General features: G+C 35.0%; 2 protein-coding genes across 3 annotated transcripts in view; both read left to right on the plus strand.

The window, feature by feature from the left end:
• Positions 1-2,292: 2,292 nt before the first annotated feature.
• On the plus strand, positions 2,293-6,759 carry LOC107716349 (dnaJ homolog subfamily B member 12-like). 2 transcript variants are annotated; one of them, XM_016522760.1, is made up of 9 exons: positions 2,293-2,512; positions 2,980-3,151; positions 3,304-3,449; positions 3,539-3,715; positions 3,817-3,896; positions 5,212-5,321; positions 5,643-5,815; positions 5,968-6,102; positions 6,201-6,759. In XM_016522760.1, the coding sequence occupies exons 1-8, from the start codon at positions 2,338-2,340 to the stop codon at positions 6,090-6,092; spliced, it is 1,158 nt and encodes a 385-aa protein (XP_016378246.1). In that variant the 5' UTR covers positions 2,293-2,337; the 3' UTR covers positions 6,093-6,102; positions 6,201-6,759. The 2 variants fall into 2 exon arrangements, with proteins under 2 accessions (XP_016378246.1, XP_016378244.1); XM_016522758.1 differs by having other exon boundaries at positions 2,294-2,512; positions 6,197-6,759.
• Positions 6,760-12,341: 5,582 nt separating this feature from the next.
• LOC107716285 (testican-2-like) overlaps positions 12,342-14,972 on the plus strand; it is a 46,714-nt gene continuing 44,083 nt past the window's right edge. Inside the window, exon 1 of the mRNA XM_016522658.1 lies at positions 12,342-12,645. Coding sequence (XP_016378144.1) covers positions 12,457-12,645 — 189 coding nt within the window. The 5' untranslated portion in view covers positions 12,342-12,456. The remainder of the gene's footprint in view (positions 12,646-14,972) is intronic.

Raw genomic sequence — 14,972 nt, forward strand, 5'->3', positions numbered from 1 at the left:
TTTTGTGAGTGAGGGCTCCCTGAAGGGATAAAATAGTCTCAAGGGCTACTTGTTTGATATACTCCAATACATATACATATACATATACACACATATATATATATATATAAATAATTATTTAAATGCCGTTCATTAATTCTGTGCCTTTGAGATACTTAAATAGTATATGTGAAACATGTCTATAGTTGCATCTTTATTTAACAATTTCTGAAGTGAGATCTGATTAATTCCTATATGAAGTGCTTCTGTAAATTGTAATCTTTCATTCTCATATCCTTTACATTTTACTAAAATATGTTCAACTGTTTCAGGAAGATCACATTTAACACAAAGTCCAGATTCATGTTTTCCTGTTGTATATGATTGATTAAGTGCAGTGTGTCCAATTCTAAGAGGAGATATTATGCTGTCTTCCTTTCTATTCCCAAAAATTCTCCTCTCATTTCCAACTATTTTTTGAATATTATATAAATGTCGTCCTTTATTATCACCATCCCATTTACTTTGCCACATATATTTTAATGCTTTTTTAATTAGCCCTTTTATTTCTAATTTATACATCGGAACATTAAATTCTATGTCTGGATGTTTTAATATATATATAATTTCCTTCTATTCCTATATGTGCAGGTATCCATACAAAAGAGTTACAAAAAACTGTTTTTGTTTGCATTCTGAACAAACTTTGTAAAATGTCTGATAAGCTGTCTTGTCTAACAACTTGATACGACGCACTAATGACGTTACTTTTCTTCTTCTTCTTCTGGATTTATGTCGGGTTGCCAACCAACTTCATAGGAGCATACCGCCACCTACTGTGATGGAGTGTGAAGAGAATGATTCGTTTCTCACGTGATTCCCATATTCTGTCCATTAATCCACAATTCTTAATAAATCTTAAGATTGTTTTCCTGCATTTGGACCATCATTTAATATGTTACTTAATATGAATTCTTTAATTCAAGGATTGCAATTCAACTTTAGGTCGTTCCCTTTCCCTTGCATATGCAGCACATATCATCAAAACGTTTTCCACAGTTGGCACTATTAAACAAACATCACATAAACCAGTATTATGTTTCACTGAAATGTGTAATGTTTGGTTAAGATTTGAATGTCCTGTTCGTATATGTGTGAAAATGACTTGTCCCTACTACTAATATTATGAAAGATTTTACTTCTCTTTATGCTCCTTTGTACTTTGTGATAATGCCGACCTGTTTGACAATATATCTGCCATTTCATGTTGCATGCTTTTAATATAATTTTTTTCCCCCTTCTGCCCTGCTAAGTGCAATATTTATACTTGGTTCATCCATCTTTAAGGATTCTTTGGCCATTTGTCTACCTCCTCATTGAATTCCCACATGTGTTGGTACCCATATAAAACGAGAAATTATTCCTATCTGTTTTATACTGTATATGTAATCATGATTTCCGACTGTCCGATTGAATCACGATTGCTACTTCCTTTACTAGTGCGCCCACTCTGCTTTCAGACCGCAGCAAGTTTCCGGAAGTACAAAGGGATATTATTGTTAATATTATTATTATTTGTTTCAGAATAATTTTTACATTATTATTATTATTATTATTATTGTTGTTGTTGTTGTTGTTGTTGTTGTTGTTGTTGTTGTTGTTATTATTATTATCAAAGAAAATATATTAAAGAAATTAAATTATATTGTACAAACACCTTCAGGAGAACAAACACATCGATAAGCAGAATAAACTAATTTATCAATAAAGTAAAAATAACACAAATAGTTGTAAATAAACGTGACTAAAATAGATTAAGAAACTTTTAAAAAATATATAGATCAAACCTTATCAGTCTCAAAACATTTCTTATATTCATAAAAAGGGATGGGAAAATACAAACAGATAAACAAAGGACAATCAGTCAGAAATATAAGATCGTATAAATGTGTTATTTTTTTTATCATTATTTATGAGTTTAAGAGATTTTACAGTATGGGAAACCTCAGCAAGTAAGTTACAAACCCGGCGGGTACCTTGATATCAATTTGACGTCAAATATTAGTCAAGATTTGATCAAGATGCAGTAACATCATTTTAAATTCAGTTTGACGGCAATAGGAAGTTAATCCCACATTGAAATTGGTTTAATTTATATGTAGGCCAATATGTTTGACATTCAATTTAAATCAAATCAACGTCATGGCAAGTTTTTGACGTCAGTTTGATTTGCATATTTGACCGTTTATTTTTATTTTTTTAATGTCAATTTGATGTCTATTCATCACTGGAAAGTGGACGTTCTGTTGACTAGCGAAAAACTCTTGACGTTGTCGTAAACGTCATCAGGCTGCGTCTATGGGGTCAGCAAAGAGATCAGTCATCAGTTCCGCCGTCGAAATGGAATCAAACAAGGACGAAGCGGAGCGCTGCATCGAAATAGCGATCGCAGCGCTGCGAGATTATGAGCCCGACAAAGCGAGACGGTTCCTCGAGAAGGCACAGAGACTGTTTCCCACCGACAAGGCGAGATGTGCGTGTAATGTAAATACATGTATAGCGGAGATCGTAAGAGGTCTGTTAAAAGGCCACCGGAAAAGCTGAAGTCTGTAGTTAGACGGTAATTAAGGCCTTGGGATCTCGATCTTTTATTATGCCTGTGAAATAACAGTATTTTCTACTTTTAATTTATCTAACTGTATGTTGTCGAACCATATAGTTACAGTTCTTGGTTATGTATCACTTATACTAGATGTTTATTTATTTACATATGTAACGTAAGTAATGTAATCGTACGTAATATAACCTTAATTACAATTTAGTATTTATTATTTTCACTTATAGAGAGATAGATAGAGTGGGTTGAATATATAAATAGATAATTAGAATATACAGATAGATATTAGACCGAGTGGGTTGGTGGATTTAAGATAGATAGATAGATAGATAGACAGATAGATGCCAGAGCTTCTTATTTAAATGAAAGTTTTCTTGTCTCAGCTTTACTAGAGTCTATTGCTGAGAATGGAGGACCTTCCACAAGTGAAGAAAACATTCGAGAAAATGATGGATTACGAAACCAAAACCACAACACCGAAGATCACTCCTCTGGACATGGTGCCACAGAATCAACCAAACCATACACATCAGAGCAGCTGGATGCTGTCAAAAGGTCTGTTATTTGTTTCAGACTGCTTGCCTAAAAGTCCGGGACATCGTCATTATTTCTGTGAAGAACATTTTGGTTTATATGTGTGCATAGTGGTTTCACCGCCTAACTACTTTCTTCCTATTCTACTGTGATCTGTCGTTCTCTTGATGCAGAATTAAGAGATGTAAGGACTATTATGAGATTCTTGGAGTCAGTAAAGAAGCCTCTGAGGAGGATCTGAAAAAAGCCTACCGAAAGTTGGCTCTAAAGTTTCATCCAGATAAAAACCATGCGCCTGGTGCCACTGAAGCATTTAAAGGTAAAATGCATGACTTCAGCCTTTCTGCAATCAGTGGAGAGCATTTGCATGTGGTCTTCTCATTTGTTTTGTTTCCTGGTCTTCAACAGCTATAGGTAATGCTTATGCAGTTCTGAGTAACCCTGAAAAAAGAAGGCAGTATGATGTTTACGGTGAAGAAAAAGCCCATCCGACTCACAGGCATAGGACCTATCACAGAAATTTTGAAGCAGATATTTCCCCTGAGGAACTTTTCAATATGTTCTTTGGAGGTGGATTTCCCACCAGTGAGTCCTGTGACCTTTTTAAATGTGGTTTTAGAATTGCAACATGTCAGTGGTTGTAGTCGAATACATCCAAACCGTGAAATTTCTGTTTACGCTTCTAGGTAATGTGCATGTGTACAGCAATGGCAGAATGAGGTTTGGCCATCAACCGCGTCAAGAACGACGAGAACAACAGAGAGAAGTAAGAGCCCAGTCTTCAAAGATTATAAGGGGTTTTGTGCAGATGTTTTACTTGTAGGCTAAGGTGGGGGAAGATGTGCATTTATTGTAACATAATTTACATTTAAGTTTAGCATGTACAGAATGATGAGGCATCAGATGGTGTGTTATTAAGGGGAGTATTGTCATAGCACACAATGTAAAATTCTACAAGAAGTTTTTGCCTTCCACTTCAAAATATTTGAACTCCACAAATCTAAAAACATTAATATGTCCACAAGTCCCTCATTAACAAATATACACAACAACCTTTGATATTCAACGTAACATAATGTCAGAGATACTATTTTCCAGAGACACAAATTAGATCAGCTAACCTCAATACTGTTTTGACTGACTAGATCTTACAAATCTTGATTTTCAGATGAAATGACAATTAAGAAGGGCATAGCTCTTTATTACATTTGTTATGAGATTGTGTCACAGGGTTTCTGCAGGTCTTAAAAAGTCTTAATTCTCCCTCCCACATATTAAGGACTAAAAAGGTTTTAAATCGTAACAGGAAGTCTTGAAATCATATAGTCATGTCATTAAATGTTGTTTGCACGTCAAAAAAAAAAGAATATCTTCCTCAGTGTTTTTGTTTTGTTTACTAAGATGCAAAGATACTTTTACTTGAGATGCATATTGAATATATATAAGCATATTGTATTTTCTGATAAACTTAACAAAATTAAGTGTTTAAGAGTTTATGCTTAAAACAAGAACAAACATCTGTCAACGGGGTATGAAAACTTTTTTTCCCTCTTGAATTAAGTTGATTGGCAGATATTTGTTCTTTATTTAATCATAAACTCACTTCATTTTTATCAGTTTCTCATAAAACAAGACTTCAGATCTTTTTTAAGAAAGCAAAACAAAATAGTGATGAGGAACATAATTTTTTTGTAGCGTGATCAGAAGGTACAGTAAAAGTTATTTTCATATTCTAGTGGTTAAGAGCAGAGCTATTCAAGCCTTAAGCTTTTTTTTTTGTACAATGAATTAAACATGTTGTGTTCCATTCAATTTATTCCTTACTTTTTGTTTACTTGATCTTAAAAAGGTCTTGGAAAAGTCTTACATTTACCTTCATACAACCTACAGAAACCCTGTGTGTGCCATCTATGGTCAAGAGAACAAATGAAAATTGTTTGTGATATGTTACATTGCATTATTATTTGAGCCAGATGGTATGTATTTAAAAGATGTATTCAGGCTGATGAAATATAACAATAGTTCTTTCATTATGTCTTGGTGTACAGTTTAATTTTAATGAATTAATTTTTATCATCCAGGGTGGCCTTGCCTTGTTTGTACAACTGATGCCAATACTCATTCTGATCATAGTCTCGGCTCTCAGCCAGATGATGGTTTCCAGTCCTCCATACAGCCTCAGCCACAGACCGTAAGACCAACATTGACCAAAATGTGCATTATCTTAAAAAACTTTAAAAAATCATGTGTACTTGGTGTATTAGTATTATACACTATTATTTAACGCCGGTGTGTGTTTGATAGTCACATGAAGCACTTTCTCTATCCCATTGTGCGTTTTGAGTTAGCTGTCACACTAAGCTAACAAAATATTGTTTGTTATCTTTAAATCTCAGTCTTAAAGAAAAATGTTCAAAGTGGAAGCAAAAATATGTTTATCTAGTTAAAGAATGATGGTTGTCATGCGAGTGATAAATATCTCTGACGTTATCAAACATTCCACCTGCCTTAGATCCATGGGCCACACAAACAGGCGACACACTACCACTCTGAAGGTGCCTTACTATGTGGGCGACCACTTCTCAGAAGAATATACGGGGATGAATCTTAAGAATGTTGAACAAAGTGTGGAGGAGGACTATATATCAAACCTGAGAAACAACTGCTGGAAGGAGAAACAACAAAGTATGTGACGCATATGAAGCTGCGTAATAATGCGTGTTTATAGAGGATGTATAAAGCAATGTTTCATGTATTTGACTTTGCCTGTCCACATAATGCAAGTGTAATTTTGCATAATATTCTGAAAACCTAGACATCTGTGCTCTTGTTTGCAGAGGAAGGCTTGTTGTATCGGGCACGTTACTTTGGGGACACAGACTTATTCCAAAGGGCACAGAAAATGGCAACACCCAGTTGCTCAAAACTTTCAGAAATACAGGTTCTGTTACATGGACACTGAGTAGCAGAATGTGAGTTTACGTTGCTTTTCTGAATTTTCTAGTGTTTATCCAGTTTACCTGTTGGCATTCTTTAACCATGTTTTATAATTTTGTTCTTTTTCAGATAGTGTCCTGTTGAGATGTCATTTGAAGATGATGCTCTGTTCTCTTCGCTAAAATGGGACATTGCATTGCACCAGTTCAAGAGAAGCAAAGATAGCCCATCCTGGTGCCACAGGGGTTCACTCTCGTCTCTCCTTCAGTATCTGCAGAAAATTTAAAGTCATGGAAGATCTTACCATCTGTGAAATGGTTTTAAATATGGATTTAAATATGTAATGAATTAAGAACGAAGCATTGGATGATTAGCTGGTAGAGAGGAAAGTACACAGCTGTTAAATGTTAATCAATGCTGCTAGCTTACTGCTTTTCTTTTTTTATTTACCCCTTTTCTTCTCAAAGCATTTTTTTCAATACCAATATTTGGGTTTTCTGAGCCAGTTCTGAAATTTCTAGTAGTGTTTGATCCATTTATCTGACCACAGGAAGTCAAATGATTATGCCGGTGTCATTCAGCATTCAATGAATTGTTCACTGTGGTTTTGCCTGTTGGATTTTTAAAAAGAATGTTTGATATTTATGCAAATGGAAAACTAATAATTGTATTTATTAAATAGTATCATACTATTTTCTTCCATTTTAATTTATTTTTTAGAACCTTATAAACATTCATTTTAACAGTGTTTTGCAGAGTGGTTAGAGGGTTCTAAAGCATAATCAAGTGCCTTGCCAGATCCAGTCTTACTGTAAACTGTAAGTCTCTGCAATATGCAATATAGGAAGGAAAAACATCAATGCTTGACATTAATGCTTAGACCAATTAGCCACTAAAATTTTCTTGGAGATGATATGAATACATTTTCTTTTTACAAAATAGAGTAGAGTTTAAACCCAATTATGCCTAGTTTCACATTCCAAGCATATGTTGCGCTTGCAGCATTCATTTACAAAAAAAAAAAAAAAAAGCCATATAAAGAGAATTTTTTTTATGTTCTGAAATATTTGCAACAAGTGGTGCTTCAGAAAGACTGTCCGTCTGAAAGTAACATGTTCATTTTGACTGCCATCTAAAGCAAACAATGTTTGTAATTACCCAAAATGATGAAGCAAATTGAATTGGCCAAATTAAAGATATTTAAATCATTTTTAAGATCTGGTTGATGAATTCTTTTAGTAGGAAAGAATGTTTTTGGTCCTTTTGGGAATAAAACAAGAAAGGTAATCTTTTTTTTTTTAATTGTCTGATTTATGAGGTAAGCACATTGAGATTTAAATACATATTCAGCAAAGAATAATTTTTATTTTACCCTTTAAGGCTGTCTTGAAGTGAGAACATGGCAACTGTTTTTGAAAAGTAAGTATTTAGGGCCAAGTCTGTTTGGACATACACTACCGTTCAAAAGTTTGGGGTCGATAAGAAGCTGCATCACTGAGGCTGCATATATTAAAAATATAGTAAAAAAACTCATATTGTAAAATATTACAATTTAAAATGACAAAGCTGAATTTTCAGCAGCCATTACTCCTGTCTTCCGTGTCATATGACCCTTCAGAAATCATTCTAATATATTGATTTGGTGATACAGAAAAATACAAATTTCTGTCTATATCTATCTGTCTATCCATCCATCTATCTTACTGACCCCAACCCTTTGTAGGGTAGTATAGATTGAGATTTGCAGTCGACAAGTCAGTGTTGAAATTGCGCACCAGGAGGCAGTCATGAGCTTTGCTACTAGAAATCATTAAAGAAATGAACGCTATTGCCTTCTCACCATCTCTGTTCTGTGGTCATAACATTGGAATAACAATACATACACATAGAATAGAACAGAAAAAAAGCATAATATCAAATATATTGCTGCTAGCATTTCATACTAGGATTATTAACTCTCCATTTCCATCCCACAGTCACAAGCCCATTCCACATCTGTATGATCAACAACATATGCTTATGTTTAATCCATGGCAGTGCTTTAATAGCTATACCTATATATAACTGTCCTTTCAAAACCTAAAAAGGCATTTTTATTAAGATGAAACCCAGGTGGTCTAGTGGACACTACAAGTGTCTTGACTGATGCAGGTGGGCTCAGTGTTGGTGGTCTGAGTTTCATGAAATCATGGACTGAGTTTATTTAATGGGCCGCACAGAGAGGGGAGGAGCAACAGAGCAGTCCCTGGACTGCTTTGAGTAGTCAGAAGTAACCATAGAAACACCATGCTTTTTGGAAAGAAGACAGACTCCTGTTTTGTCTGTGGTCACTGATGTTTAAAGTCTTAACACCATTATTATCTCCAGAACTATGAACTAATTGTGACTGAATATGGAATGATAATATCATGTGACTACAAAATACTTGAGCATTTCTTGAGTGAGAGAGAAATGTGTTTGATTATTAATATCAAGAACATAACCCAGTATAGATGCACACTGTGTGTAAATAATGTGTCTTCATCCAAAACACTGTTCCATTTAAGATTTGATTTATTGCAGGGGGGGACGAAAAGGATCCCAGCTCCCAGAGGGCCAGGAGAAACTCTGATGTTGTTGAACAATTCTTGCTGAGATGTAGTGTTCTTTCATGCAGTTCCAATACACAGCACAGCAAGTATAGGTGTAAAATTACACTTAAGGTTAACATAGAGATCCAAGCCATTTATCTAGTGGACCATGAGGAGGTCGCTTTCCTTCAGTGACATTATTGCACAGATGAGTAATTTATTAAAATGTCATGCCATTTACAATTTGGCCCCCTTTTTGGGGAACCTAACCCTAAAACAACTCTGAAATCCTTCTGTCAGCAAAACTGTGCAAAGATCATGTTTACCAGTATTATTATATACGGTGGAAGGCAATAATAGGCTAAGGCATTGTTTAACGCCTTCAGCGAAGATGAATTGAGCCACTTTAAAGATTATGCTGTGTGTTTCAGAGAAAGAGAACGCAGATGCTGACATTTTGAGTGCAGGGCATTTTAGGTAATTTAGAAATCCCGACAAGGATATGTCTGGGAAAAAGAGGATGTATGCTCACCCTAGCTGTATGCAAGTTTTTTTTTTACTTTGAAATATCAAAATCATTTTTAAAGTCATTCTGATGGTACCACTGACTTCTAAAAAGGAGAATGGTTTCTTTTTTGTCCCACGAAATTCCGTCTCCAAAATCGCAAAAATACACAAAACTATACAGTTGCTTTAAATCAGTATTAGGCTACATGCTATGTTTATTTATTCGATGAGCAAACGGGTTAGTCTAATAGTCAGCTGGTCATTACTGATATAGTCAATGAGATATGACAGCTTCCCTATAACCATGTTAGTATATATGTCCATATGTCTCCAGTTACCTCTGAAAAAAACTGCCACCTTGAATCAGCAAAGCCAAAAATGAGACCAAGGTGAAAAGACACATCAGTATCACTAAAAATCACTAAAGGGAAATGTAGAAGTGACTTGCCATGCAAGGTAATGAAATCTGGGACTTTTCAGACTCTCATTGCAGATGAAAGAATGAAATGAAGCAGGGTAAGTGTAGGATTTGCCTTCACTGCAGCATATCAGTGGCAGAAGTGACACTACGCTGCAGTGCTGGGAAATGCTGAGAGCAGGGAAAAACCGCACCCTGTCCTGGTCCATGTGGTACAACCTCACCTCTAAACATTGATGTTTCTTTCTTAGTACATCTATCTATCTATTGTTTGTTTGTTTATTTATTTATATAGCACCTTACAGGCTACACAGTAGTTCCAAGGTGCTGTACATTACAATGGAAAGCAAAAAAAGCAAAACAACAACAACAAGACAATAATATAAAAACATCCATATACTAAAATGCCAGGGAGTACAAATATGATCTCAAACGATCCTTAAAAACATTTAAAGTTAAGGAAGATCTAACATCAAGTGGCAGATTGTTCCACAGTCTTGGACCAGCGATGGAGAAAGCACAATCACCCTTCAATTTGAGACGTGCACGAGGGAGAGTTAGGAGAAACGTATTTGATGATCTTAGTATTACGCTTGGACTGTGGGGCTTAATAAGCTCAACTAGATATTCTGGCGCCATTCCATGAAGAGCTTTAAAAACATATATCAAAATCTTATATTGTATCCTAAATTGTACTGGTAACCATCCTAAAAAAGACAATAAGGGAGTAACATGATCTGATTTCCTAGCATTCATTAACAACCTTGCAGCAGCATTTTGTACTAACTGCAAGCGAGCAACATGTTTATGACAAGTCCCAACATAAAGAGCACTACAATAGTCTAGACGGGAAAAAATATATGCATGGACAACTTTTTCCATGTCCCTGGCTGGAAGAATTTGTTTCAATTTGGCTATTGCCCTTAGATAGAAGAAGCAATTACGAACCACCGTCTTTATTTGTCGATCAAATATGAGAGATGAGTCAAAAATGACTCCCAAGTTCTTTACTTGATCCTGCAGGTACACCTTCCATGGGCCCAAGTTATCATTTACCATCTGGCTACCAGCTGTGTGACCAAAAATAATAACTTCTGTTTTATTTTCATCTGTTTTATCGATCTATCTATCTATCTATCTATCTATCTATCATGAAAAAAGTCTCTTTAATTTCTTCAAAATTGTGCATATGCTTTTTTCATTAAAGAGGCCTTTTTAATGGAAAAAAAAATCACTTTTGTTGAATTTGCATGAATTTGCACAACGGCACAAAGTTACTTTGCATAGGCCTACAATTGTCTGTCAAATGCATGAATGTCAGTGTTCTGCTCTGATATTTATGTGTTATATATAAATATATTTATAATTGGAATTTTGTGTTCTGTGACAGACATGTATAAAAAAAAAAGCCGTATCCCTATCTTTAATAGAGACGTATGTTCTATGTCAAGTATGTTGAGGTTTGCATTGCTTGCCTGCAGCTTATGTTCTTTCATATGAATCAGGTGTCACCCATATTCATACATAGGCCTATGTATGTATGAAACTACAGCAAGTGACAACTATAGCCATGGTCAAAAATGACCACTTGAAACCCCCGGTGGGGCTTTCAGGATTGAGTTACACTATATGCTGACATATTCACACACAGCTAAACGACGTCATGTGTGTTCTGTCAATTGTCCTGTCAGTCAGTGCTTTGTATGTCACATCGTTTTGGTGTCAGTATCAGGGTGCATGTTTCTATCTGAGCACTTTAAGTTTCGGTGAAATAAAACATTTTAGTGTTGGCTAGATATTAGGCCTTGTCACTGGGGAAAATGCCATTTAAATTTTTATTTAGAAATAACTATTTATTCATTTGAACAAATTAATTTATGACCGAATTAGTTAAATGAATAATTCAGTGATTCCCTCACAAAGACAGTGGCTATTACAATTCCTGCAATATAAAACATTGTAGAAATAGTATGAGTATGGTAGTGTCCAGTGCTGAATTCACTTGCTGAATTCACTGAATTCACAAGTCACTTGTTTCCTTAATGAATGTGAAGCAGTTTTTTCAACAAATAGGCTAGGCTGAGTGAATGATCCAATGATCCACAAGGCCAGTCCCTTGTTTCATTTTCAAATGAATCAGCGTTTTGAAGGAATCCTTGAATAAATGAGCAATGAAAGCACTCATAATGATTATATGGATGTAAACTGCATAAAGATCCCCACCTACTGACAGTCTGTTCATTTTTCTCCAACAACTTGTAAATAAATAAATTGTTTGAGATATTTAGATTCACCTAATTTATTTAGGTCTCGGTATAAGACTAGATCTCATACAACTTAAATATATAAATATAAATAGAAAGATTACTATATTATTTGCTATTTTTATAATTTTATAAATGTTTTTATTATTTTACAAAATAGTACTGACAACATGTATAGGGAGGGACACCTATATTTAAAAATGAGAAAATCCAATGAAATGTTAAATTTGTCTTAAGAACATACTATTATTAATCATCCTGCGTTATAAGTGAAATTGGTTCTGTTTTAAAAAACGCATGGCAGGTAAAAGTGTGGAGCATGTTTATTTTCCCATGGTTATTTTCTGTTCTAAGTGATGATGGGTTAACTGAGATCTCGAATGATCCTATAATGTAACGATAACAGAATTTAAATGGGTCTTATGATGTTGCTAAAAAGAACATTATTTTGTGTATTTGGTGTAATGAAATGTGTTTATGCGGTTTAAGGTTCAAAAAACACATTATTTTCTCTCTCTCTCTCTATACAGGGAAGACGCATCCTGTAATCAGGTCACACTTCACTGTAGTCTCAGCATCCGTCTCTCGCCCTTTAAAGCAGAAGAATCGAGACTTCAGACAAGCGGAATAATGGTGTGGATGAATGATCTGGGATGTCTTCTCGTCCCGTTGCTGATGCTCGTACGGGTTTCCGTGCAGGTGGACGTTAAGAGCGGGAAAGAACCGGAGAAGACGGAGAATTTCATGGAAGATGAACAGTGGCTGTCCACCATTTCCCAGTACAGTCGCAAGATCAAGCACTGGAACCGCTTCAGAGATGTGAGTTATCTTTGAGACGACGAATGATGACATTACATGACTCTATCTGATTTAGCTCGTATCAATATTGTTAGGAAGTGTTAGGAATGGTTATGCTGGACAGTGTTATTCCTAAAATACCATTAGTGTTCTTAGAAATCAATCTTCCTTTTGAAAGCAGTTGCATGTAAGATAATTAATAGCTCTTGAGATAGAATAGGTTGAACTGTTGAGTTCATGCTGTAAACGTACTAGAATGCTTTAAATTTATACAAATATCTGTAAAAGACTTTAGAAAAAAATCTTTGGATGTATCTTTCAAAGGTGCTCAAATGCTCTGAAGATGCTCAGATCTTCAGTCAAACCCTAAATACAGCCTACTTGGTAACAATGTACCATCTGTTGTTTGTTTAACTGACAATAGGTTTGATTACAGAATTAAGCAGCTTGCATTAGAGTGTCATTCATTGCCCAGCTGGTTGATGTGATGTAATAATAGGCAACATTAATAATTGATTAGGACTTGTACATGTATTCAGAGGGAGATTTATGGATCGATTTATCTCCCAAAGGTCATGTTGTAGCATGTGTCCTTGTACAGGTATGTTATTTGATCCTTTATTTAATGGTATTTCTTTATGAATATGCATAAAATCATCCCTGGCATTGTAAGGAAAAATATCCTTTGTGGGTCAAAAACCAATAATTATAATGAATATGCAACACAATCAAAATTATGTATGGTGAGGATTAACATTAAGACTTAATGTTTATTTATAGTTTGCAGGTGACCTACTGTTCTTGAAAACTAAAAAGGTCCTTGGTTGTTTTCTGTTGAGTTTTGCTGCTCCAAATGAAACATTAAACCATCCAATAGAAACTGTGATTTATCTCCATTGGTGTTTGGCCGGTAGCTATTTTTACCCTTCTAGAACTGGATTAAGTGTATAACTCCTTAAATGATTACGGTGAAAAAACATATCTAAGAGAACCCTGAATTTATCAAAATGTGGGAATGAAAATATTAAGTGTGAATTAGATCGGGATTATAAATAAATGGACACAGCATTTCTACATCAGTGGCTTACATTCAAACTCGGCCCTGCAGCAGACTCGATATTCTCCGATCAATGGCTATTGATCACACCATATGAATAGCAGAGGAGCGATGCTTGTCCAACACATGCGGGTGTTTTGATGGAAGAAAAGGAAACCAAAACAACTTTGAGAAAAAAAAGTCTCAGCCCTTTCACTGCCTCTGACTCAACCATCTAATTAAAATACAGGTTGTTCTTGCTGCTGTTTCTTGAACTGTATTTGAGGTGACACACTTCAGTAGGACTGAATAGCACTGGCCCATGACATGCTGTCTGTTTTGTTTGGGTTGTCATGTCATTGCACAGATGGGAAGTCCCTTATTGTGAATGATTAATACAAAATAGTATTTTTTTTAAAAAAGTTTTTCTTTTAACATGCAACATGTGCAGGATATGACGGAAGTAGGACCCCTTGAACAAGAAGATACACCAAAAAAGTAAACAGGGCTCCCAACAAAACTAATGAAATGCTAGAATTTTAATTATAACTAGCTGCCATAGATATTATTTCATTTTACTGCCAAAGGAGTAACTTTTTAGCTTGATATATGCCCATCCACACACTTCATGGATTCACATAATTTGCATCATATTTGGATATTGATTTTAATGCACTCACACAGACTATCTCAACTCTGGCTACTGTCAAAACAAAACAAAAATCATTAGAATCAATAATAAAATACATTTGTAAGTGGTTTCATATCACGGTAAACCAATGTATTTATTATTCTGAGATTGCAAGGACTATGAGACATCAACAGACCCTCTGACACAGTTCGGTACCTTTTTAACAGTCACCTGTTATCTTTGATCAGAGACAGAGATGGAACTGATTTAGACTCTGAAAATTAATCTCTCTCTGAACACGGCTTATTTAATCTTTAAAGTGTTGCTTGTAACAAAGGCAAATAATCCAAATTGATGTTGGCTTTTAAATTCCTCAGAGGTTCTCAGAGCAGAATAATGATATAACTCAAGCGAACACTGATGAAAGCAGCAGAACATGAAAGGCTCATGAGCACACGCTGATGCATATATGGAAGCGTGTAATTTGACATTAATATTTTATATTCATTGTGCATTCCATTCTTGGTTGATTCTAACATTTTTTTTTTTTAGATACAGTATGAGACCAATGTAATGAGACTGATGTTGAAGTTTACTTGAGAACTCTTCAGGAGGTGTCCTCTCTCTTCTGAGCTCTGATTACTTTTTATTTCATTATAAATAGAAATATTTAAATAAAAT

This window comes from Sinocyclocheilus rhinocerous, unplaced genomic scaffold (assembly GCF_001515625.1).
Source record: "Sinocyclocheilus rhinocerous isolate Xijiao unplaced genomic scaffold, SAMN03320098_v1.1 scaffold869, whole genome shotgun sequence".
Lineage (NCBI taxonomy): Eukaryota > Metazoa > Chordata > Actinopteri > Cypriniformes > Cyprinidae > Sinocyclocheilus > Sinocyclocheilus rhinocerous.